The sequence below is a fragment of the Rhineura floridana genome, chromosome 2 (genome assembly GCF_030035675.1).
Source record: "Rhineura floridana isolate rRhiFlo1 chromosome 2, rRhiFlo1.hap2, whole genome shotgun sequence".
In the NCBI taxonomy this organism is placed as follows: Eukaryota; Metazoa; Chordata; class Lepidosauria; order Squamata; family Rhineuridae; genus Rhineura; species Rhineura floridana.
In genome coordinates, this window is record NC_084481.1 from 224977469 (window position 1) to 225003028 (window position 25560).

The 25560-nt window shown below is 44.0% G+C and overlaps 1 protein-coding gene across 5 annotated transcripts in view; it reads right to left on the bottom strand.

The window, feature by feature from the left end:
- SYNE2 (spectrin repeat containing nuclear envelope protein 2) overlaps positions 1 to 25560 on the bottom strand; it is a 373624-nt gene that overhangs the window by 302282 nt on the left and 45782 nt on the right. For all 5 annotated transcript variants that reach the window (XM_061612375.1, XM_061612372.1, XM_061612374.1 and 2 more), the window contains 12 exons: positions 24898 to 25079; positions 21062 to 21258; positions 19540 to 19640; positions 17251 to 17352; positions 15433 to 15570; positions 14434 to 14598; positions 13860 to 13972; positions 5251 to 5407; positions 2786 to 2882; positions 2340 to 2527; positions 2081 to 2245; positions 699 to 854 (listed from right to left, as the gene is read on the bottom strand). In XM_061612375.1, coding sequence (XP_061468359.1) covers positions 699 to 854; positions 2081 to 2245; positions 2340 to 2527; positions 2786 to 2882; positions 5251 to 5407; positions 13860 to 13972; positions 14434 to 14598; positions 15433 to 15570; positions 17251 to 17352; positions 19540 to 19640; positions 21062 to 21258; positions 24898 to 25079 — 1761 coding nt within the window. The remainder of the gene's footprint in view (positions 1 to 698; positions 855 to 2080; positions 2246 to 2339; positions 2528 to 2785; positions 2883 to 5250; positions 5408 to 13859; positions 13973 to 14433; positions 14599 to 15432; positions 15571 to 17250; positions 17353 to 19539; positions 19641 to 21061; positions 21259 to 24897; positions 25080 to 25560) is intronic.

Genomic DNA, 25560 nt, shown 5'->3' on the forward strand with positions numbered 1-25560 from the left:
AAGGCCACTTCAGGCTGTGGCCTGGCGAGAGTTCTGAGAGTCAGGTACAGAGGCCTGGAGGGCCTGAAGTTCCCACCCCTGAAGTAGTGGCCGCATGTGGCCAGAGAACAGGATCATATACCCCTTTCTACCCACTAGGTGTGCTTCTCCTGAATGTGGGCCTAGTGGAATCTACACATGGGCCATTAAGTTTGCAAAGGGCCTAGAAATTTAACTGTGGGTAGGCCTGAACCACATGGCAATCTCCCAGGTATATGAACGTAAGAACTGCGCTACTGGATCAGACCATGGATCCGCCTTGTCATCATAGCAGTTAACCAGATCCCGATGTGGAAGCCCACAAAACAGGACATGAGCACAACAGCACTGTTTGTGTTCTCCAGCAACAAGTAATCAGAGGCACAGCAACTCTGAATTTGAAGGAAGCATTTAGCCGTCATGACTTATATCCAGGAGTGCATTACCAACTGTATAGTTCAAGCCTATACTCATTTACCTATGTGGTACCTATACAAACATGGCCTGCCCAGTTAACGGGAGTGTGATCCCACTTCTCCCCTCCCCACATGCATAGTCTTTGTACATACACATTTGAACAACCCAATGACTGAATCTGTATGGGAGGGACTTAGCTCTGAATATTGTGAATAGCCCAAGTGCTGATACTCTGGATCTTGTAAGATAAGCAATTGTTTTACCTCTTCATTTTCAAATTGCATCTTAAGAACCTCCTCTGAGCTATCCACCGCACGGCCACATGTATCCTGTTCTGCAAGCGTGGGAGGATCCACATTTCCATTACTGTCAGTTGCTAGCTTCATTTTATCCTCTTCCATTTTCAGTAACCTCATCTCCTATAGATGTCAAATTGCATTTGTTATAACCTCCCCAATTCTTCATTTTCTACAAAACACCAATTAATAACTGGTGCCATTAATAACAAATTTATAATATTAATAATAAAAAACCTAATAATAAAAAGATATTTGTCTTATTTCCTATAAATATTTGAAAGAGAACAACATGCTTGAAAACACACAAAGGAAACACAGTGAATGGCTGTCAGGTTGCTCTGATTGGCTGCATCTCCCAGCACATTTCCATCATGTGTTTATAGACTTGCCTTCTATATTTCAAACTTGAGGGCAGCCTTTCCTAACCAGTGTGCCTCCAGATGTTGTTGGACCACAACTCCCATCAGCCTCAGCCAGCATTGCCAATGGTCAGGAAAGATGGGAGTTGTGGTCCAACAACATCTGGAGGCACACTGGTTGGGAAAGGCTGCTTTAGGCCATAGACACAGTAGACAAATGGCAAACCCATCTGCTTGTTTGTTATTTACACTTAAATCTTGCCTTTCCTCCTTAGAAGAGTACATGTGGTCAGCCTCCATTCCCCTCTCTCACTTTTTATCCTCACAACAACCCCATGAGGTAGGTTAGGCAGAGAGGTCAACCCAGTTAATTTTATGGCCAAGTGGGGATTTCAACTCGAGTTTCCTTAGGCAGGGCCGACGCCAGGCATAACTGGGCCCTAGGGCGCCAGCCTGCCCCGGGCCTGCAGTGCCGTAGCCCAACGCTCCCCCCTGACACAGGCAGTGCAGGGCTAATAAGCTCATGCGTGCGCCCCACCTACCTCTTGTGTGGTGTGAATGGCGTGCGTGTGTAGCACACATGCCTGCCATCACCCAAGTTGGGGTCAGGGCAGAGCTTGGAAAAGTTACTTTTTTTGGACTACATCTCCCATCAGCCCCAGCCAGCATGGCCACTGGATTGGGCTGATGGGAGTTGTAGTTCAAAAAAGTAACTTTTCCAAGCTCTGGGTCAGGGGCATGTGTACTTATTGAGGCCCATGCTGTCTGCATTTGGGGTGGTGCCTGGGAGCTCACTCTCTGAGATCTGCAGCAGGGTCAGGTTGCAGGACGCTGCCACTGATTTACGGAATGGGAGTGCCACCCTCCCATCCTGAGGGGCCCTTTAATCATTGTAGTCTAACACCTCTAATCACTGTACCACACTGGTTTAAAGTGTGAGTCGAGTAAATGACAAAGCGAAAGGGAGAACTATCTGTGACAACTCACAAACTGTGTCTTCTTTATTAGCTTAGCCCATTTTCTGTTCAGTTTTTTCAGCTCACTGGAAACAGCTGACCCGACTTCCTCATTGCTGGATTCAATCAAAAAGTTTCCCGCTTCATTTAAGGATCCGTGCCGGAAGTTCCAGGCCGCTAAGGTCTCTGTGGGAACCTGGAACACCACAATGCAGAAGATGATGTTTACAATGCTTCCATCCATGAAGTGCAAGGCAGTTTTAACAATCAGGAAGAAATGCAAAACAAACCTTTTTGGGATGTTCTTTTCGTGTGTCTTCCAGCCAAGCTTTCAGCAAGTGCATGTTCTCCGTATAGGTGGCCCAGGATGACAAAATCTTTTGCAAGGTTGCATTCACATTGTCAATGTATTCTTTGCATCTGAAAATCTGAGATTCTACCACCTTAAATAGTTTGCTTGCATCCTCAGGATCAGCTCCTAGAATGTTAAAAAATAACACTATCAACTGTTTTTACAGCAGAGCTTTCCAATTCTGATTCATTATCGTGACAATGCGATGCGAGTCACCATTATGCACCTTACACAGATGCAAAAACTGAGACTGAAAGACAGTGACTTGCCAAAGCCAGAATCTCCTCAAGAAGAACCACCTCAGTGAGGACTAGGCCTAAGATTTCAACAATACAAGATTACAGGAGCCTGGATGGAAGCAGAGTTACACCTGTCAGCTCTTACCCATATTAGAAGTGGTCACAATCTTGTTCTTCTTCTCTTCACACACTTGAAATGCAGTTTCCAGATGACCAAGGAATCCTTTTTCTTCAATAAAACTCTGCTCCAACCCCCCCCCCCAAAAGCAAACAGATTAGTTTGAGAAATGCTTACAGGTACAAAGGTTTGGAGATAATTCAGTTTGGGATTTTTTTAAAAAAACAAATAAACCATTATTTTTTCCCCTCTTTTCCATTACTGAAGCGTGTTTACTCGCTCGTTATCCATTTTGTGCTCCATCTTCGAATAATTGTTCTTGTAGCACAGAGGGGGATTTAGGAGGAGTTGTGGCCAGTTGTTATCTTTGTTTATTCATAATTTTATTATTTTTTATTTTTATACATTGTATGGATACTGTTGTATTTGTATATATGTAGTGATGACAATTAATAAAATTAAAATAATATTGTATGGTTTATATATGTTTTGATTATGTTTGATTATATTTAATAATGATGTAAAATGAAGAAAGAATGATTAAAAAAACAAGCTTTACAAGGAAGCAGGGAGGAAAAACCATCTGCAAACCAAAATATTTTCATATTTGTTTGGCATCCCCTCCCGCTTCTATTATTTCAAGTACTTTATGTACAGTATTATAACGACCAGGATGGGTCCTGCATTATTACACGAGGCATCCGCATCCCACCTCAAGTACCAGATACAACAATAATCTGTCAATCATTTAGCTCACATCTTTTACTTCCACAGAGGGATGCCATGTGGATTTTCTGCCTAAAATGTCCAGTGACTGATATATAAGAGCTGACTGTATTTCCAGCACTTGCTAAAAACTTACTTCTTTTCCTGGGCCTTTGCTGGCTATTTATACCAGTGGTCATCTTATTCTGGCTCTGTGAGATTGCTGCTGTATGTATTGATTTAAGAGAGGGGTGTGGAACCTTTTTCAGCTGGAAGGCCACATTTTCTTCTGGACAACCTTCCAAGGGCTACATGCCAGTGGTGGGCAGAGCTTGAGGCAAACGCACGTAGGGCAACGCACATAAATTTTACCTTCGTACGGTAGGCTAGTTGCTGCACACACCTCTTTCTATCCTCCCTCCCAAGAGGTTTTATCAGAATTAAGGCACAGATTCCAGCCAGGCAACAACACTTGCGTTTGAAGAACGGCTAGTATGATGTGGCCTGGAGAAAATTTCGAGGGCCAGGTAGAAAGGCCTGGAGGGCCATACTCAACCCCAGGCCTGAGACTCCTGACCCCTGCTTTAAGGTGTTTTAATATATTTTAGCGTTGTTGTAAACTGCATTGAGATTAGATAGATAAAAGGCAGGTTATAAATGTTTTAAATTGGGGTGGGGAGCCACTTTTGGCCAAGGGGCTAGATCTAAAAGTGGCCAACCCTCTGCAGGGTCACCCACCTGTCATTCACCTGAAGTCTTATAACATCAGGCGCATCACGTGATGTCAGGCTTGGAAATCCTGAAATGGCACCTTTGAAGAAAGAATCTGATTCATCCTTTGCAGCCACAGCTTGACTTCATCACTCTCTCAGTTCAACTCCCAATTTGTCCTTTGCAGTCGTGGCTTGCAATCAGCACCTTTTGAATTCAAGATATAGCTACAAAGGAAGAGTCTAGAAGTCTGGAAGGCTTCAAAATCCTTTGGACAAATGAGATAAAGTCCCCACCGTCCCCACCACCCTCAATAAATGCTTTGGCGCATCAAACGGCCATCCATGTTTAGACCTTGCAAAAATCTACCAAGTCTTTCTTTTTTAGAAAAAAGATTGTTTTTCCCCATCCTTCTGTTAACTGATTGTAGTTTTACAGTGACATCTGCTGGATACTCAGATCACATCATCACAATGTCTGCTAAAAACTTATTTGATTAGGGCAATCATACCCAGGCACTAGAAAGAGGCTTTATCAGAATTACAGAACAGATTCCAGCTAGGCAAAAACACAGACGGAAAAGACAGAAATTACATGCCTGGGTACGATTGCCTAATCAAAACAGTTTTTACATTTTGTTGATCCTATATATATTTTAATAATTGTACTATCTTTACCTATTTTTAAAGTATGTGGATTTTAGTAGTATTTTACTACTTTATGTAAAACGTTTAGAAATTTATTTTATCAACTTTTAGAGATTTATTTTATTTTTATCTAAAACGGTTTGTTAAATAAAGAAAGAAAATGCACCATTTTTATTCTAGTCTGAAAGCTCCTTAATTCAACAACAACAGCTGAAACTGCAGTTAACACCAAAAAGTTGGGTAAAGTAACTTTCAGTGGGTATATAGCAGATCTTAATGTTAATATTGTCCCCATATTGCAGATGCAGGTTGGGGAGTACTGAGGCTGAGGATTTTTGAATGGAGGACATCCTGATGCATATCACAATCTCCCAGCCATTGTTCTACACAACTAGCCACCCAGCAACTGGGAAGAGCTGTAATGCTTACATTCCAATCTGAGAGCAGTGACTCCACAGTCTCCTTGGTCCCATATTTGATGTGCCAGACATTCAACTTAGATATCAGTTCCTCCAAGATAACCGAGCAGAACAAGTGGTGATATTCTACAAGGATGTTGAAATCTGTAAGCTGGATGTTGCTGAACCTGAAAGGAAACCCAGCATCTGTTTTAGAATCTAAGGCAAAACTGGTGAATGTGTTCCAAGCTGGGCAAGAGATGATGTGGCCTATAGGAATATGCATTTTTAAAAAATATATAAGTGGATAAAGCTGTTCTGTATTTATCTGCGAGACTGGGAAATGGTTAGGTTTAACTGGCAGCAGAAAAAGTGCAATGGAGATTCCATAGTGTAGCTCAGCTGTAGAGCTTGCCTTGCATAAGGGAAGGTTCCAAGTTCAGTCCAGGCAGAGCTGGGAATTGATTCCTGTCTGAAACCCAGGAGAGACACTGCCAGTCAGTGTAGACAATACTACACTAGATTGAACAATAGTATAAAGCAGCTTCCCGGGTTCCTATGAAGGGAGGAAAGGAGGTGGCTTGAGGGATGGAACGGGACTTAGAATCATAGAATCATAGAGTAGAGTTGGAAGGGGCCTATAAGGCCATCAAGTCCAACCCCCTGCGCAATGCAGGAATCCAAATCAAAGCATTTCCGACAGATGGCTGTCCAGCTGCCTCTTGAATGCCTCCAGTGTCAGAGAGCCCACTACCTCTCTAGGTAATTGGTTCCATTGTTGTATGGCTCCAACAGTTAGAAAGTTTTTCCTGATGTCCAGTCAAAATCTGGCTTCCTGCAACTTGAGCCCATTCTTCCGTGTCCTGTACTCTGGGATGATCGAGAAGAGATCCGGGCCCTCTTGACTTTCCCAAGCAGATGGCTTAGCCAGAATCCCATCGCTCAGTGGCGGAGCACATGTGAGGGCAAGGACTATTGTTGCTGGACTGTGACTCCTACCATCCCTGACCATTAGCCATGCTGGCTGGCAGGGCTGGATTTACATACAAGCTAAACAAGCTACAGCTTAGGGCCTCACATTACAAGGGGCCTCGCGTCAGAAAGAAAGAAAAAACGTTTACAACGTTGCCACCAGGAAACCATTTTTGGTAGGTATTGAATATCATTGTTGCGGCTCACTTGCCAAACAACAGTAAACAGTAAATAATTCTATAGAACGTCATGCATATGCAGCCTTTTTGATTCTTGGAGACAACAGCCTGTGTATATATATAAATTATATCTAATTTATATATTATAATCTTTTTTTTTTTACAATAATTTTTATTCAAATTTTCATAAAACATACAAAACAAAATCATAAAACATTCAAAGACAAAAAACAAAACAAAACAAAAATAATTAAACAAAAAAAATAAAATATTGACTTCCCATTTGTCACAGATCAAATCAGTTATAGGTCTACAATATATAACAATCCTGTCTCTTAAATCATATTATAAAATCACTTTTCTCCAGTAGTTATCTTAATTAATCATCAAATCTCATAAACATTACTTTATTCTTTCCACAAAAAGTCAAAGAGAGGTTTCAATTCTTTAAGAAATATATCTATCAATTTTTCTCCAAATAAACATGTCGATTAATCCATCTCTTTAATAATTATAATAATCTTATTGTCATAACCATAGTCCAAATAAACATTTCGATTAATCCATCTCATCAAAATCTGTTAGGTTCAATAATTTCAATAGCCATTATTCCATTATCCCTATTAGTTCCATCTTCCATCTTCAATAGTCCTGTTAAGTCCAGTAATTTCAGTGTCCAATCTTCCATTATCAGTATTCCATAATAATCTTGCTGTCGTAGCCATAGTCATATAATAAGAGTCTGATGGGAATTTCCTCTATCCCAAATATTTTCTTGCCATCCATTCTGAATAAGTTGCTGAAATACTGTTGTAAAGTCATATCTCTGTTCTTCTTTTTTACAAAATGCACTGGCTCATCTCTTGAGAGTTTTTCCATTGTCACATGGCTGCAGTTAATTCCATAGATTTTCTCTATATCAAACTCCATCACGTCATTCCAGTCCAAAAGATTATCCAAGCCATTGATAACTTTATCTCTAATATCTTCATTAATTTCTTCAGAGATAACGTTAAATTCCAAACAGTAGATTTTATTTCTAAAATCCATAAACTCCAGATCTTTTTCCGATTCCACATTTGTTCCAATCTCCAGGGCTTGTATCTTCCCTTTATTTTTTCTTTTCTCATCTCTGATCTCATTCTCCTCTCTCACAGGATCCCCTATTTCTTTAAGCTCCTGCGTCATTTTGCTCAGTTCAATTTTCAGCTCCTTACTACCCTGTCGCAGGGTTTGTTTCGTTATCTCAATCTCATCCATTATTTTCTGAAACATAGTTACTTCCAGATTCTCAGCCACATTCTTGATTACCATTTTTAAAACCACGAAAACAAAGCAAAACAAAAATAAAGAAGAACCACTTCTTATTTCAGCAACAATTGGGTTAATATTCCAGGCTTGATGACATCACAGTATAAACAGAGCAGCCTGCCTTATCTCTCTATGTTCAAGAATGCAAAACAAATTTAGTTCCCAGCATCAAAACAGTTAGTGGCGTCGTGAAGAAGCAGATTCGTCAAAATAAATTTATTTTATTTTATTTATTTAATTACATTTCTAGACCGCCCTATAGCAGAAAGCTCTCAGGGCGGTGTACAACAAATAAAATCACAATTAAAATATGAGCAAGTGTGGAAAATATAACATGATAAAAATCCAAAATAGAATTACCATGAGTTTATAAATTAAAATCCATATTAGGTTTAAAATTAAATTTAAAATGTTTAAAAAGCCTGGGCGAAAAGGTAGGTTTTTACCTGGTGCCGAAAAGATAACAAAGAAGGCGCCAGGCGTATCTCGTCTGGGAGGGCATTCCATAGTTCGGGGGCCACCACCGAGAAGGCCCTAGATCTAGTTGTTGATCTCCGGGCCTCTTTATGAGTTGGGACCCGGAGAAGGGCCTTCGACGTCGAGCGTAGTGAACGGGTAGGTACATAGCGAGAGAGGCGTTCCACCAGATATTGCGGTCCGATGCCGTTTAGGGCTTTATAGGTAAGAACCAACACTTTGAATCTGGCCCGGAAACATATCGGTAGCCAGTGCAGCTGCGCCAGGACAGGTGTTATATGGTCAAATTTCTTTGTCCCAGTGAGAACTCTGGCCGCAGCATTTTGCACTAGCTGAAGTTTCCGAACCGTCTTCACAGGTAGCCCCACGTAGAGTGCATTACAGTAGTCCAATCTAGAGGTTACCATAGCATGGATAACTGAGGCGAGATTCTCCCTGTCCAGATAGGGTCGTAGTTGGACTACCAGCCGAAGCTGGTAGAATGCATTCCGTGCCACCGAGGCTACCTGAGCCTCAAGTGACAGGAGCGGATCTAATAAGACCCCCAAACTACGTACCTGCTCCTTTAGGGGGAGTGTAACCCCATCTAGGGCAGGTCGAACGTCAACCATCTGGGCAGAGGGCCCTCCCACCAACAGCATCTCAGTCTTGTTAGGATTGAGTTTCAGTTTATTAGCTCTCATCCAGCCCATTATCGCGGCCAGGCAGCGGTCTAGTACATCAATAGCCTCACCTGACGAAGATGAAAAGGAGTAGTAGAGCTGCGTATCATCAGCATATTGCTGGAAACGCACTCCAAAACTCCTGATGACCTCACCCAGCGGCTTCATATAGATATTGAAAAGCATGGGGGACAGAACTGAACCCTGCGGGACTCCATATTGGAGTACCCAGGGACTCGAGTAATGTTCCCCCAGCATCACCTTCTGGAGACGATTCCCGAGATAGGAGCAGAGCCACCGCCAAGCAGTGCCTCCCACTCCTAAATCCGTAAGTCGCTCCAGAAGGATACCATGGTCGATGGTATCAAACGCCGCTGAGAGATCAAGGAGAACCAACAGAGTTACACTCCCTCTGTCTTTCTCCCGACAGAGGTCATCATACAGGGCGACCAAGGCCGTTTCTGTACCAAACCCCGGCCGAAAGCCCGATTGAAATGGGTCTAGATAATCAGTTTCATCCAAGAGAGCCTGGAGTTGGCGAGCGACCACACGCTCTAGGACCTTGCCCAGGAATGGAACATTTGCTACCGGCCTATAGTTGTCCAAATTATCAGGGTCCAAGGAGGGTTTTTTTAGGAGCGGTCTCACCACCGCCTGTTTCAGGCAGGATGGGACCACTCCCTCTTGTAAAGAGGCATTAATCACCTCCTTGGCCCAGCCGGCTGTTCCATTCCTGCTAGCTTTTATTAGCCATGAGGGGCAAGGATCCAGAGCAGAAGTGGTCGCCCGCACCTGTCCAAGCACCTTGTCCACATCCTCGAGCTGTACCAACTGAAACTCATCCAGTAAAACAGGACAAGACTGTGCTCTGGACACCTCATTAGGATCAACTGCTACAATAATGGAGTCAAGGTCCCGGCGGATGTTCATGATCTTATCACAAAAGTGTCGCGCAAACTCATTACAGCGGGCAATTGATGGTGTTATTGCGTCCTGGGGACCAGAGTGTAAAAGTCCCCGGACAACTTTATAAAGTTCCGCTGGGCGGTTAAGAGATGACTGAATAGAGACAGCAAAGTATTGCTTCTTTGCTGCTCTCACTGCCTTCACATAGAGTTTGGTAGAGACCCTCACAAGTGCATGATTACAGCCGTCGGGAGTTCGCCTCCATTTGCACTCAAGCCGTCTCCTTTCTTGCTTCATCACTCTTAGCTCCGGGGTAAACCAGGGAGCCAATTGAGCTCTGCAACGGAGAGGGCGCACCGGGGCGATCGTGTCAACTGCCCGGGCCATTTCTGTATTCCACAGCGTGGCCAGGGTTTCGACAGGACCGTCAATTCTATCAGCTGGAAAATTCCCTAGAGCCATCAGAAAACCCTCAGGATTCATTAGTCTCCGGGGACGGACCATCTTAATTGGTCCTCCACCCTTGCAGAGGGGAGAAGACAATGTTAGTCTAAACCTTAATAGGCGGTGATCTGACCATGACAAAGGAATAGATGTAAAATTCCTCACTCTCAGATCACCATCCCCTAATCCAGAGGCAAAAATCAAGTCCAGAGTGTGCCCCGACACATGCGTAGGGCCAGTAGCAAATTGAGACAGCCCCATGGCTGTCATGGAGGTCATGAAGTCCTGAGCTGCTCCAGATAAAGCGGCCTCAGCATGAATGTTGAGATCCCCCAATACCAAAAGTTTGGGGGAACGCAACAATAGATCCGAGACCACCTCTGTCAGCTCAGTTAGGGAGGCTGTTGGGCAGCAGGGTGGACGGTACACCAACAGTATTCCCAGTCTGTCTCGCTGACCCAACGTTATGTGTAGACACTCTAGACCATTAGCCACCTGGATAGGGTGCCTAACAAGAGGGATGGAACTTCTATAGACCAATAAAATAAAATAGACCAAAAAGAGAATAGTCCCAGACAATATAATATTCCTCGGAATAGAAATCAGGAATAGAAATCCCTCTTCTGTTTATATCTTTAGAATGCACTTCCAGGACAGCTTTTTGCGACAGAAACAGAGATAAGCTGTTAATTTCGTGAATAACAGAGAAGAGTTATAGCTCACCCAGAAGTTGTCCAAAGCCGATCAATCTGACAAATCTCCTTTTGCTGCAACAATTTAAACCAAGTAAAAAAAATAATAGAAAGAAGGGTGCTTGCCTGTTAGTCCGTTCTCTCTTTAAAGAAAAGATAAACGTATCGCTTAAACAGATAGAGCTTGTTCGGAAGTCCGTCCGGCATTGTTGGCTGGACCTTATCTCATAAATTAATGAAATCCAGTCCTCCCAACAAAAAACAGGCTTTTGAGGTTGATCTCTACGTTTCTCCCTGCCCGGGAGAAATTTCATCAGTCAAAAAAAAAATGTTCTGACTGATTTATATCTGAATAAGCTTCTTTTGAGGCGGGAGCCCGTCCCAAAAGCAGGCACAAGCGAAGTCACCCTTCCCGGAAGTCTAATTTATATATTATAATCTTATATTATATTGTTCAATTGTGTTGTGTTTGACAAACTCCTAAATAAAGAATGGGCACACATATAACTTGCATTTTTAATACCTATATTACACTATTATCAAATTCCGTTTAATTTTACAGTCCGTATTTTGCATTTTAAAATTTTTATTATTTGTTGAAGAGGGAAGGGCCTCACTCATGTTATAGCTTAGGGCTACAAGAAGTTTAAATCCAGCCCTGTTGGCTGAAGCTGATGGGAACTGGAGTCCAGCTACATCTGGAGAGCCACAGATTCCCCATGCCCACTTTACATGCAGACAGACCCAGGGTCAATCTCCAGTTAAATGGATCCCAAGTGGCAAGGCTGAAAAGTCCTCTGGGACAGAGAGCCTGGAGTGCCACCACCGGTCAGAATAAGCATTACCAAGTTAGATGGGCCAGTGGTCTGGCTCAGATGTTCATAAGCAGAAGATACAAAGGCTCAAATGAAAAAAGGATGGGACATCAGCATCAGTGCCAGAAACAAAGAACCCGTAAAGCCCTGTTAGATGAGACCAAAAGGTCTATCTAGTCCAGCCTCCTGTTTCTCACAGCGGCCAACCGGATGTTTTCAGGAAGCCGACAAGCCAGGCGTGAAAGTGACAGGCCTTTCCTCAACTCAGAGGCACACTACCTGGCTTGTGTTTGCTTAGTTCCTCCTCCCTTGCAATGCATTTTCCTCTTGTGTTGTGTCCTTTTAGATTGGGGTGGGGAACTTTTGCTGGCCAGTGGGCCAGATCCTTGTCTCCCCACCCCTAGGTGGGATGAACCATCCATCTGTCAGTCACACGATATCACGCAAGGTCAATCACCAGATTCAAAGAGCAGCTGTTTGAAAGCCCTTTTGCAAACAGCCCCACAATGCTTTTTGAACCTCTGAAAACTGGAGGTTTAAAAACAGCATTGGGCTGCTTGCAAAAAGTCTTTCAAAATGCCCCACACAGAGTTTTGACTGTGTGCACCTGCTCCCAGCAAAGGAACATGTGCATGCATCCAAACTGAGCAGGATTCAAAGCCCACTCATTAGCTCATCAGCTGATGAGCAATCCTGCTCAGTTTGGCTACACATGCAAAATCTGGCCCCATGTCAGGCCAAGACTAGTTCACAGGCCAGAGATTCCCCACCTTTGTTTTAGATTGTAAGCCTGGGGGCAGGGACTATCTTTTTCTTTCCTTTTTTTAGAGATTTGTAAACTGCTCTGAGAGCCTTTTGGGGGGCCTGATGACAGGGCCGGATTATCCATTAGGCTTAGTAGGCTGAAGCCTGGGGGCCCTGATCTTTTGGGGGCCCGCAATCCGCATAAGCAGGACAGGAGTCGCGGATCACGGGACAAGCGCTTCCGAACCGCCCACCATCCCCCTGCTTCACTTACCTTTTTCTCCACTGTTTTTTGCGGTTTGCCATCAATCAAGATAGCGGCCGAGGTTTCCCTAAGGGTCTGAAGCCTCTGCCGCCATCTTGGTTGGTGGCGTGCATACGTGCTACACACGCCATCAACCAAGATGGCGGCAGAGGCTTCAGCCCCTTAGGGAAACCTCGGCCGCCATCTTGATTGATGGCAAACCTGAGCTTGCAGTGCACGCAGCTGCAAAAAAGCGGAAAGGTAGGTGAAGCGGAGGGGATGGGACGGGACGGCAGGTGGCTCAGAATCAGCCTAGGAGCCCTCCTCAGCTTAATCTGGCCCTGGCTGATGATCAGGGGGGGGAACCTCTTAAAATAAAATATACTGCCTGAAGACATTTTTGGTCGAATGGTATGATCTGAAGGCACATGAGGCCATCACCCTGCTGAAGCTAAGCAGGTTTAGGGCTGGTCAGCGCCTGGGAACTACATGTATGCCACCTTGGGTTCTGTGACGGAAGAAAAGTGGGCTATAGACGTAAGAAAAAAACACAAATAAAACTGTCTGTACAAAGCTGGCCCATGAAGCGCTCCCCATCAAAGAAATCTGAGGTTGCAATCATACATCTCATTGAGAACAGAAGATGTCCTCCAGCCACACTGCACTCCCACCCCAACGCTGCTACATTTGGAAAACCCAACTAGTTATCTCTTATTTATCATTACATTTATATATCCCCACCATTTCTCCAAGGAGCTCAAGGGGGCATGCATGGTTCTCTCCCTCCCCTGTGAGGTTGGCCAGGCTGAGAGATGGTGACTGGCCCAAGGCCACCCAGTGAGCTTCATGGGTGAGTGGGGATTAGCACCAAAGGCAATATTCAACGAATGTTCTGCACTAGCACTATAGTAAATGGTAGCACAACAGGGTTCTCCGTATCTCCTCCCCCAAGCACACACGTCCCATCCCCAAATCTGCGCTAGAGGGTTGCAGGGAAACCCAGGGAAGAAGAGGGGGCAATTGCACAATGAGAAATCTTGGCACTGACGGAACGATCTGCTTAGCACGCTACGTTGAATACAACCCCAGGTCTCCCACATTTCAGTCCAACACCCCAACCACTAACCCGCACTGGCTTTTCAGCTGAACGCAGCTGCCTAGGCTGATCAAAGGAGGCATCTGGCAAACACAAACCTCTTCCTCATTTCTTCCAGCTTCTGAGGTGGCACCAGCAGCATGCCTGTCTCGTCTTTGTTCTCAAACGACTGCAGAGTCTCCAAGTGTTGCTCAAAACATTCCATCAGGCCCTGAAAGAAGAAGCATCACACTGTTTCCATATTTCCTATGATTAAAGCACCACTGCAGGGTGAAACAGCAACGCTCTACTGCTAGCTCTTCCCAGAGGATTTTACACTGAATTATTGCAGCACAGGCTCCATGGTTTGGGAGCACAGTTATAAACCCAACCCCAGAAATCTCTCTTTACCGAAAGGCCCAATCGTGTTTTTATTAGGCTACACCACTGTAGGTGCAGAGGAATGGAAGGTGCAAATCAGCCTCACTTTAATCAAGGCACTATTGCCAGTGTGGGGATCCTTCCATATGTTGCTGAAGTACAACTCCCATCAGCTCCAGCCAGCAAGGGCAATGGCCAGGGATGATGGGAGTTGTAGTTCAGAAATATCTGGAAGATGAAAGGTTCCCCACGCCTGCACTAGCAACAGTGTGTATGTATATTAAAAATCCTATTTTATTTTCCCTAACCAACCTCGATGGACCTCCTTTTTCCTTCAAGGGCAACCATTGCTTTACAGGGGACTTGAAAGTCTGGTAGATCTTCTGCCAGCTTATGTTCAATCTCTTGCAGCCAGGACTCAATTGCATCTAGAGGTGGAGGTAACAAACGGTCCAGCTTTGCTTTCCATTCATTCATCTAGAAAAACAAGACTCAGATATAGAACTCGCAGACATCCAATGAAGCTAAATGTTGGAAGATTCAGACAAAAGAAAATAATTCTTCACACTGCGTATAGTTAAATTCTGGAATTTACTTCCACAGGAGGCACTGATGGCCACCAACTTGGATGGCTTTAAGAGGGAATTGGACAAATTCATGGAGGATAAGGCTATCAGTGGCTACTAGCCACAATAGCTATGTTCTGCCTCCATAGCTGCGGTGGTATGCTTCCAAATACCAGCTGCTGCAAACTGCAGAGGGGGAGAGTGCTCTTGCGCTCAGGTCCTGCCTGCGGGCTTCCCATGGGCACCTGGTTGGCCACTGTGAGAACAGGATGCTGGACTTGATGGGCCGCTGGCCTGATCCAGCAGGGTCTTCTTATTGTCTAACAATTCACAAAGGTTCTGTATTGTTGAACACAAGCACTCATGTGTGTGTTAACAAAACGACTAGGCTATAAAACAAGGTGGGCCTCTTCCCAAAGGTCACAGGTAGAAAGGTCTAGGAAGGCTCATGTGTAATCATCTTCACAACATGCATTACACAATGTGTGGGATGCAGATAATTGCACATGAAGCACGCATTTTCTCTGTTGCCTTTTTGGTGCCTGCTAAAAACATTCGTCTTTCAACAAGCCTTCTAAAATCTTTATCCCAGTTGTTATCTGTAATAAAATAGTGATGTCATCTTTGCACCACATTTTTACGGCATGAAGTATTTCCCAGCGCCATTGGCCATCCCACACAGGAGCAAATGCCTTTCACATCATCAACAACATAAACTGCAGCTGCCTCAAAACATCCCAATGACCTGAGAGGTTAGGCTGTCCCACACTTCTCTTATCCTCAGGTAATCTCCGCTCAGTTCCGATGCTTTTCTTTTGGGTGACAGTACAGACAGGAAAGCCTTTTTCTCCTCGTGAAATGTTTCCATAAACAACAGCATCTCCTAGGAATTAAAATGTATAAAGAAAGAGACAGGTGATGTATTAACTTTTAAAACAGGACTAGATCAATAGACAGAGGATAGATCTATCGATGGCTATTAGCTATGATATATAGTAACATAACAAGAGTCCTCCTGCTTCAGACCGAAGGGCTATCTAGTCCAGCACCCTGTTCTCATTTTATTTATTATTTATTTATTATTTGATTTATATCCCACCCTTCCTCCCAGCAGGAGCCCAAGGCGGCAAACAGAAACACTAAAAACATTTTAAGGTAAAGGTAAAGGTGTCCCCACACTTGTAGTGTGAGTCATTTCCGACTCTTGGGGTGACGTCTTGCGACGTTTACTAGGCAGACCATATATATGGGGTGGGATTGCCAGTTCCGTCCCCGGCCTTTCTTTACCCCCCAGCATATGCCGGGTACTCTTTTTATCAACCACGGATGGATGGAAAGCTGAGTGGACCTCGACCCCTTTTACCAGAGATTCGACTTCCTCCTTACCCTGGAATTGAACTCCGGCCGTGAGCAGAGCTTTCGGCTGCGTAACCACCGCTTACCACTCAGAGCCACTTTAAAACATCATAAAAAGACCGTAAAATACATTAAAACAAAACGTTAAAAACATTTTCTAAAAATCTCATTGTGGCCAACCAGATGTCTATGGCAAGCAGCACCTGAACGCAACAACACTCTCCCCTCCTTCAGTCTCCAGCAACTGATATTCAGAAGTATACTGCCTCTGACAGTGAAGGTACAGCATAGCCATTGTGCATGCCAAAGGTACTTGGTTCAATCCCCGGCATCTCCAGGTACAGCTAGGAATGCCTTCTGTCTGAAACCCTAGAGAGCCGCCGTCAGTAAGTGTAGACAATACTGAGATAAATGGACCAGTGGTCTGACTTGGGGGAAAAGGCAGCTTTCCATGTTCCTAGGATGGCCACTAGATGGCTTGAAAAAGGAGATCAGAAAAATGAATGGAGGATAAGGCTATCAAAGGCTATGAATCATGATGGCACTGTGCAGATTCAGAGGCATTGGGGAGCAATAACGGGTGAAGGCTCTAGCATGGCTATTCTTATGTTTTATCAATGGTTACTAGTCCTGGGGGCTATATGCTGCCCTAAGATGCAGTATGTCTCTGAGCACCAGCTGCTGGAAACTGCAGAAGGGGAGAGTGCTGTTAGGCTGCTGTCCTGCTTGTGAGTTTCACAGGATTTGGCCACTGCGGGAACAGAATGCTGGACTAGATGGAGAACTCTCTGACTGAACAGGACTCTTATCATGTTCTCATGTAGTTGTGCTTGTATTTCCTTTGCCTGACAAACCCCTTACAGATTTCTGTATGCTTTCTCAAACTTCTGTGAATGTTGAGTAGGTTGCAATATTGGTTTGATCTTTCAGCTTAATCTGTTTTGCAGTTTTCCCCTTGGAGTTCTGAAGTTGTTTTCATGTTTTCTTTCTAGATCCTATTACACATTCCAATATTCAAAAGTTTAATACTTTTCTCAAACTGAATAAAGATATTGGGGTTGTTGTTTTTTTTAAAAAAAAATTGTCCGGAAAACGCCGAAGCTTTGTTTTACAGAATGATGCAATAAATTACCTTCAGTTATTTATACTGGTGCATTTCCTGTGACCAATACTATCTCCAAAAGTGTAAGTTTACAATGATACTTACTTGGAACTTCGTGTGGAAGGCCATGATCTCAGTCTCTGTTAGCAACTTTGCTAACTTCTTTTCCTGAGCATCCAGCCAGCTCAAGGTCTGGTTGACTTTTCCCTGAGAAACAGAACAGAAAGTTGCCATTTTTTAAATCACTCCTCCTGAAAGTTCCAGTTTACACTGTTACAGAAGATTGCACTCTGTGAAACATATTCCCAAGATCTTCTGCTGAGGCCCTTCTTCAGGTCCCTCTGAGGGAGGCTCAGAGGGTGGTGGCAAGGGAGAAGGCCTTTTTAAATTATTATTTATTAAATTTATATCCCGCCCTTCCTCCCATTAGGAACCCAGGGCGGCAAACAAAAACACTAAACATCATAACATCAAAACATCATAAAAACCAATATTAAAATATATTAAAACAAAACATCTTTAAAAACATATTTTAAAAAAAGGCTTTAAAAATCTTAAAAAGCAATTCCAACATAGATGCAGACTGGGATAAGGTCTCAACTTAAAAGGTTTGTTGAAAGAGGAAAGTCTTCAGTAGGCGTCGGAAAGATAACAGAGATGGCGCCTGTCTAATATTTAAGAGGAGGGAATTCCAAAAGGTAGGTGCCACTATACTAGTTTTCAGTTGTGATGCCCCATCTGTGGAATGCTCTCTCCAGTGAGGTCCACCTGGCACCTTCATTGACATCTTTTTGGCACCAGGTAAAGACTTATCATAGAGTCATTGAGTAGTAGAGTTGGAAGGGGTTCTGGGGTGATCAAGAAGAGATCCTGGCCCTCCTCCTCTTATATTTTTACCCAGGCTTTTGACAGACTAGGATGGTACTGTTTATTATGAGTATGCTGCCAAAGCTTTCTGTGACCGTAGGGGGGCTGTTGTTGCCGTTTTATTGTTTTCTTTTTTTACGGAATGATGTTTCTGTTTTGAACAGTGTTGTATGTCACTTGGAGACCTTTGGTAGCAAGCGACTAACAAATCTAATAAATAACAACAACAAACTAACTAACTAACTAAAATTTCACACAGTAGAGGCTGGTGGGGAGGGGTGCTGCTGTGTGGCGCACCTAACCTCCCAGCAATGAAGCTGCTTTCGCTTACTGGGAGGGAGGGGAGGTGTGCATCAGTGGAGCCAATCTAGTGTTTCCGCTGGTGTGCCTGCACAGTATCAAAATCCCTGCTGACTGTTCCATCACCCTCCCAGGAAGCAGCAGCAACACTGTTGCTAGGAGGTCAGCCGCACAGAGACAAGTAGGCTGGAAGCTCTCTCTGCTTTCCCTTGTAAGTAAGGCATTTATATGAATTTTGTGATGCAGTTCTCCAACCAATCAGTGTTAAAAATGCATATATTAGGGAGATATGTGCATAAAAATGCATATATTTGTGAAAATAACATACAAAAATGCATGATATTGGGAGAAACTGCTTGCAAAAAATGTGTACATTAGTTAAAACTGCATACAAAAATCTTTTTATCAGGAGAAATTCACATGAAAATCCTGGTGAATTTTCATGAAGATTTTTTTTAAAGAAAAATGTGCAAATTGCTGCAGAAATGTTCAGAGAACTGAATTCAAGATTGGAAAAAATGAGAAATGGAGAGAAATGAAACTGACCCAGATTCTTCCGTCCCTGCTTATAAGTTCAGGGGGGTTGGTAAAGAGAACGCCAAGCTACATTGGTCCTCCTGGGAGGGACAAGTGTGGTGGGTGCTGTTTCTGTTTCCCCTTTAAGAATTTAGCCTTGGATCCCGGAAAGCACTCCTGTCCAGGCTAAGAGATCCAAAAAGAGGTGTGGTGGCAGCGTACAGAACTTTTGACAAAGCTGGCCTACCTCGAGAGGCAGTTGTGGAAGGAAAGGAGTAAAAAGGTTCTTTACCTCCCATTGTGTTGCAGTGGCTATGGCCAAAAGTGGGTGTAGCTACCCCACATCGACACCCTCGCATGCACACACACAGGCAATATCACATCCCCCCCACTGATCTGTGCAGATCAGCTCAGGAGAGGGGGCCATTGCCTCCTTTCTACTCATCAATGATTGACCTTATTACTGGGGAGGGGCAGTTTACAGGGCACTAGGCTTTGGTCACCCCAGCACTATGTCTACTTTTTAAAAACATGTATTTTTACCGGCAGGGTCTTGGGGGCCAATGAAACTTGCTTGTAGGGAGGCAGATCAGACCTCTGTACTGGGGTAGGCCCCCCGCTCTAAAGGATGTTTCAAGATCGTTCAAAATTTTGACCCAAAGCAAACAGTGAAGTTATGAGATCTGGTTCAAGATGAAATACGTCACATACCTGCATCTCCACTTCAGCCACAGGTAAACTTTTGAAACACTGCAGAAACTGAGCCACATAGGTCATGATGGATTTCTCATCTGGACTGATGACATCAACATCTGTAAAATGCCAGAAGCTATTAACACCTTTGTAAAGCACATGAGGTCTGATCACACAGTATCTTGCTTCCAATAAAAAATGGTACAGATCCAGCTTTTTCAGCCTCTTCAAAACTCACTTTGCCCTACTGGTGTGGGACGCTCCTTTTTTAGTGGATTCATTCCTCACTCCTGCTGTAAGATTTTAAGACCCACCATCACATGACCAGCAAACACTATGCAGGCTTCTTCCTTTGTGGACACCCCTGCTTGAACTCCTGCAAGCAGGATGAAGGTAAAAACAGCCACCAGAGAGGAGCTCCCCAGCTTGATTCAGCTTGCACCTCCAATTCTTTCTCTGCTGCCTAATTTGTCTACATCTTCCGGGGGGGCTCGCCTTCGGGAAGAGGGTTGAAGTACCAGATGGTGGAGGATTCCCTCAAAGATGCCACTGAGGATCATGCAGGTTAACCTCCCCCCCCATTCCCCATGTTTCCTGGTGGAAAAATATGCTAGCAGCCCATCTTTGAGGGAGCCCTCCAACTCAACTCCCTGCCCCAGAGTGATGGGGTAGCAGGCAGTGGAAGATATTGGGGGTGCAAGCACCATTTTCTTACTGCTGGGCTACTTCCTCTTCGAGGGAGCCCTCTACCATCGGGTACCTTGACCTTCTTACCCAAGGTGAGGGGGTCTCCCCCCCTTTGGGGAGGAGATGGGGTAGCAGGCAAGAGAGGAATTGTCCATGGTGTACACTCAAAGATGTCCTCAAGGGACTTCAGCTGTTCAAATGGAACAATTTCCATTCATTTCCCTTTTATCCCAATTCATTTTCAGGACAAGCGCCAGGCTGCTTACCCATCTCTAGCTTTTATTGCCTAAGCATCACCCCAATCCTAAATCAGTGCACGGGACAACTGCACATGCAACTGGTCCTCTCCAGGTAGTACTGGGCCTTTAAGCATGACAGCAGAGGCACGGGATGAACAGAAGCAAGTGATGGGGACGACTGTATCCCGTGTTCAATTCCTGGCATGTCCAGTTCAAGGATCACAGACAGCAAGGCAGCAAAAGGGATCTCTTTTGCGAGCCACTGCCAGTCAGGGTAGACAATATCAGGCCAGATGGACCAATAGTATGATCCCCAGTATAAGGCAGCTCCATATGTCTACATGAAAGAGACACTGGAAAGAGTCAATAGTTGAACATAAAGTCCCCTGTATTATGAAAGTTTAGCCATCTCCACCTAAGGACTCTTGCAACTGTTGCTTGCTTAAATTCCTAACCTTTATTTTCAGTTAGGGACCTTTGTATATTTCCCTCCCAATTAATATTAAAAACAGGCTCAAAAATCTCACAATAAAGCCAATGTATGTTGTTAAGTACAATGGGCACTGTTATGACTAAAGATGCTTCATTCCAAGTAGATGAAATGGAAGATTTACCTTCAGGTTCAAGTAGCCGGGGAATATTTAGCTCCCTCTCTGCAATTTGGAAGGCCTCCTTCAGATTATCTTTGTTGGGTCTACCTTTTGCTCTCTCCATGTCAACCAAGTCTGGCCTTAAGGCATGAATGACAGCTAAGAAAGCCAATCCATTCCTCCAACTAGACTTGAAATCTGCAACACTGATAGATCCATGCCTGTGCACAAAGGGATAAAACACACACACAAAACAGTGTCTCTTCAGTTATTCCTGTAAGCAGGGATGGTGTGCTGTCAACCGTGTGTTTAATTCCCACCTTCCTATCAGGATCTGCTTTTACAGCCTGCCACAAGCATAATACTGTTTGCATCTTAGCCAAGTTAAGCAATAGGAAACAAGCTGTAGGCCCATAATCGCCCCCCTCTGACAGCCTTTCCCACCACCCAGGTGTAAACACCTTCCTTCCTAAGGCCCCATCTGCACTATACATTTAAAGCAGGTATACCACTTTATACAGTCATGGCTTCCCCCAAACAATTTCGGAAAGTGCAGTTTGTTAAGGGTGTTGAGCCCTTCACAGAGCTGCAATCTGCAGAGTTCCCTGGAAGGAGGGACTGATTGTTAAACCACTATGGGACTGTTTAATTTACATTCTTTTAAGTTACATTCCTGTAGTATGAGGGTTAACAGCAGGATGAAAAGTTGATTTTGTAATCCCGTTATGGTAGCTAAAATACTTTGAGCCTAGAAGGATAATGCCCACTGTCTATTATGCAATGGACTGAGGGCCTGAATGCCCTGGCTACATTTGATCATATTTCATATAGACATTAATTTTGAGTGGATACCTTTTGGACAACTGGAGGGCGTATACTTATACGCTTAATTCAAGGTGCATGTACTAATGGTTATTGCATCCGTATTGTAAACTGATGATGATTCATCATGGTTATTAGCTGTATTCATATATTATTTCTTTTTCTTATTTTTTGTTTCTTAAATATTTATTTTATTCTACTTCATTATTTTTACTTTGTTTTCTTTTTCTTTACTTTTATTGTTAAATTTGCAAATAAAAAATTAATATATATTTTTTTAAAAACCTACTCTGGGAATTGTTGCTCCATCAGGGGAATAGGGGAAGTGTTACAGAACACACTGTTGCTGTTGTTATATGCCTCCAAGTCGACTACAACTTATGGTGACCCTATGAACCAGTGACCTCCAAGAGCATCTGTCCTGAACCACCCTGTTCAGATCTTGTAAGTTCAGGTCTGTGGCTTCCTTTATGGAATCAATCCATCTCTTGTTTGGCCTTCCTCTTTTCCTACTCCCTTCTGTTTTTCCCAGCATTATTGACTTTTCTATTGAATCATGTCTTCTCATGATGTGTCCAAAGTATGATAACCTCAGTTTCATCATTTTAGCTTCTAGTGATAGTTCTGATTTAATTTGTTCTAACACCCAGTTATTTGTCTTTTTCGCAGTCCGTGGTATGCGCAAAGCTCTCCTCCAACACCACATTTCAAATGAGTTGATTTTTGTCTAATCCACTTTTTCACTGTCCAACTTTCTTGACACTAATGCTCTATTATTGTATCAAGTACATGCTGCAGAAGACACCTGCAATAAAACACCAGTCTGGAGGGACCCTCAGTTTTAATAATGGGACCCATTATAATACAAATACAAGTAATACAAATACTTTCCTAGAAATTGCAGCCATACCCAGAGATGCAAGTATGAGTCACAACTGAGTGCTGATACAATGGTAAATTAAAAAATGGCTTGTACAGTGTAGATATTGAGAAAGGTGAACAAAGGCTAAGGCGTGGGCACAGCGGGTGAACTCAGCGATCTCACTTGTTTAGAATGTGAGGGTTTATTGGCACAGTGTCTGGCACTGGCCTGAATTCACTTGGACAGGGGAAATCACCTGACCTAGTCAGACATTTTCTCTGGCTGTTTTCACACTGCACTTTATTCTGTAATTCTGATTATTTCTTACCTGGTAATTTGCATGATATATTTGATCTTTCACTCGATGTACAAGCTAGCTCTGGAATTCCAGTGGAATATAGTGCAAGTTTAGCGCTAATTTTCATGATAAATGATACCAGAAACAATCCATTTGCAAGCTTGGGAACCCGGAAAATTGTGGGAGTTTTTCACTAGCTGCAGCCGCTCACATGACAGGCATCCCAGAATGCAATGCGCTCCTGCCCTTTAGGCGCACGGGGGAGAGAGGTTGCCTGATGAAATTTGTACTGGTATTCCGGCTTAGATGCAGGTAGTACCAACACTTCCCAGACACACCCCTGTGTCTATACAATTTTTTTTTAAAGTCAGATGCTAAAGGGATAGGAGTTGTATGGTGATGGGAAGAGATCTTAGACCTCCCACACAGTGGGGAACTACAGTGCGCATGTCACGACTGATGCTATAGGAGGTCACTGATTCATAGGGTCGCCATAAGTCGTGATTGACTTGAAGGTACACAACAAAAGGCTGAAAAGGCTACTGTTCCTTAACGCAACAGGTAGTGCAGCGTGAAAGGAATTTTAGAAATCGGGACAGAAGTGCTGCCATTTTAACCTGTTAAACTAACACAGTAAGCCCTATGTCTGAAAGCAGCCTCTCTCTCTCTCTCCTCTAATTATTTCTATCCACCACTGTTGACCAAATCAACTTAAAAGTTCTTTGGTCAAGACAGGGAAAGCTTTTCGCCCCATGGACAATCTTACAAGATCAGGTCCCTCCAATCTCGGGGAAGGGGCCCACAGCTCAGTGGCAGAGCATCTGCTTTGCACACAGAAGATCCCACCTTCAATCCCCATCGGCATCTCGAGAGAGGACCCTGTCTGGAACCCTGGAGAGCCATTGCCAATCAGTGCCAACAGCACCTTGCCAGATGGACCAGTGGTCTAACTTGGTATAAGGCAATGTCCTATGTTCCTCTGTTAGTGAGGTGGACATGGAAGGGCTCTGACACCCAAGGGAATTGGAGGGTGAGGGGGGTGCTTGCTTGGGGCAGGTGGTCTGCTGCCCCAATTGCAGCTAACCCCATATGCTGAATTGGTTGCTTCAGCAGGTCAGCATGGATGCCCTTGGGGAAGGGCTATAGTTCAGTGGCAGACCATGTGCTTGGAGGTCAGGTCTCCTGCTCCCCTGGTGCATTCACTATAGCTCCCCAATTTCCCTGCTTTTTAAAGTTAGAATGAAATATCTGTTGACTATAGGTATGTTCTTAAACCGGAAGGGTTTTTCTGCCTATTAGAGAATAAACAAATAGCAGATACTAACTTATCTCCTCCCTTAGGAGAGTTCTGTGCTTTTCGATTCTACTAAGAAGGCTTTTGCTTGCTCCCTATTCCCAAATGAAATAAAGGAAAGGGCGGTAGCTCAGTGAATGAGCATCTGTTTTGTGTGCAGAAGGTCCCAGGTTCGATCCCTGGCATCTCCAGGTAGGGCTGGGAGAGATGCCAATGTGACACCCTGGAAAGCTGCTGCCAGTCAGTGTAGATAATACCGAGCTAGATGGACCAGGCTGTTTTTTACTGTGTTCTTATATTACTAAGCTTAAGCACATGTAACTGCACTTGTGCATATTCATCTCGTTAACCACGCCTCTCTCATTCCTCCTTTTGCCCTTTCCTGGAGCATTGCCCGTAACAGCAAAGCGCGCCTACCATCTTCATATCAACACCTGATTGAATGGGAGCAATGGTCCTCTTTGGATACTTAAGAGGGAATGGGGCTAGTCCTGATGCAGAAACAGGATGGAACAGACTTGTAGGTGAACGCATGCAGAAGTGACGTGGGTAAGAAACAGACCAATTTGCCCACCCTTACGTACATGGCGCACTGCTCCTTAGCCCACAACAGCAGAGCTTTCTTTGCCGACATCTTCCATCGTTCCTTTGCTTTAGCATTTCTTTTTGCTGGCGGGCTTGCTGTCGGCGATGACTCTACAGCACTCGAACTGTCTGTAGAAGGATGACTGTACCCACAAGAAAGAGTCCGGGCTAACTCTTCAATCTATCAATGAGGAATTAAGCAGGGAAAAAAGAACAGGTTCATTCAGAAGTCATTGATAAAAACTAGTGTACAAAGACCTAAATGTTGTGGAACCCAAGTCCTTGAAGGAACACCTTCACATCTGACCCCAAATTTACAATCTGGGTGAGAGGCTCTCTTTGAGGTCCCACCAGTGAGAGTGATACGGAGGATGGGGATATGACACAGGGACTTCCTGGTGGCAGCACCCCATTTAAGGAACTCCCTCCCAGGGGAAATCAGGCAGTCCCCCTCTCTGGCTGCATTCAGGCAGAATGTTTATTTTTATTTGTCCAGGACTTTGGAAAGTAGTTTACGTAGGCTTTTATGCTGCGGGTATTAACTGTTGTCTTCTGTTGTCGCTTGATTGATAATTTAATTGCTTTTAGGATAAGTAGTTTCATTATTGTGAGCTGCCCTGGGCTCCATTTTGGGAGGAAGGGTGGGGTAGAAATATGACACA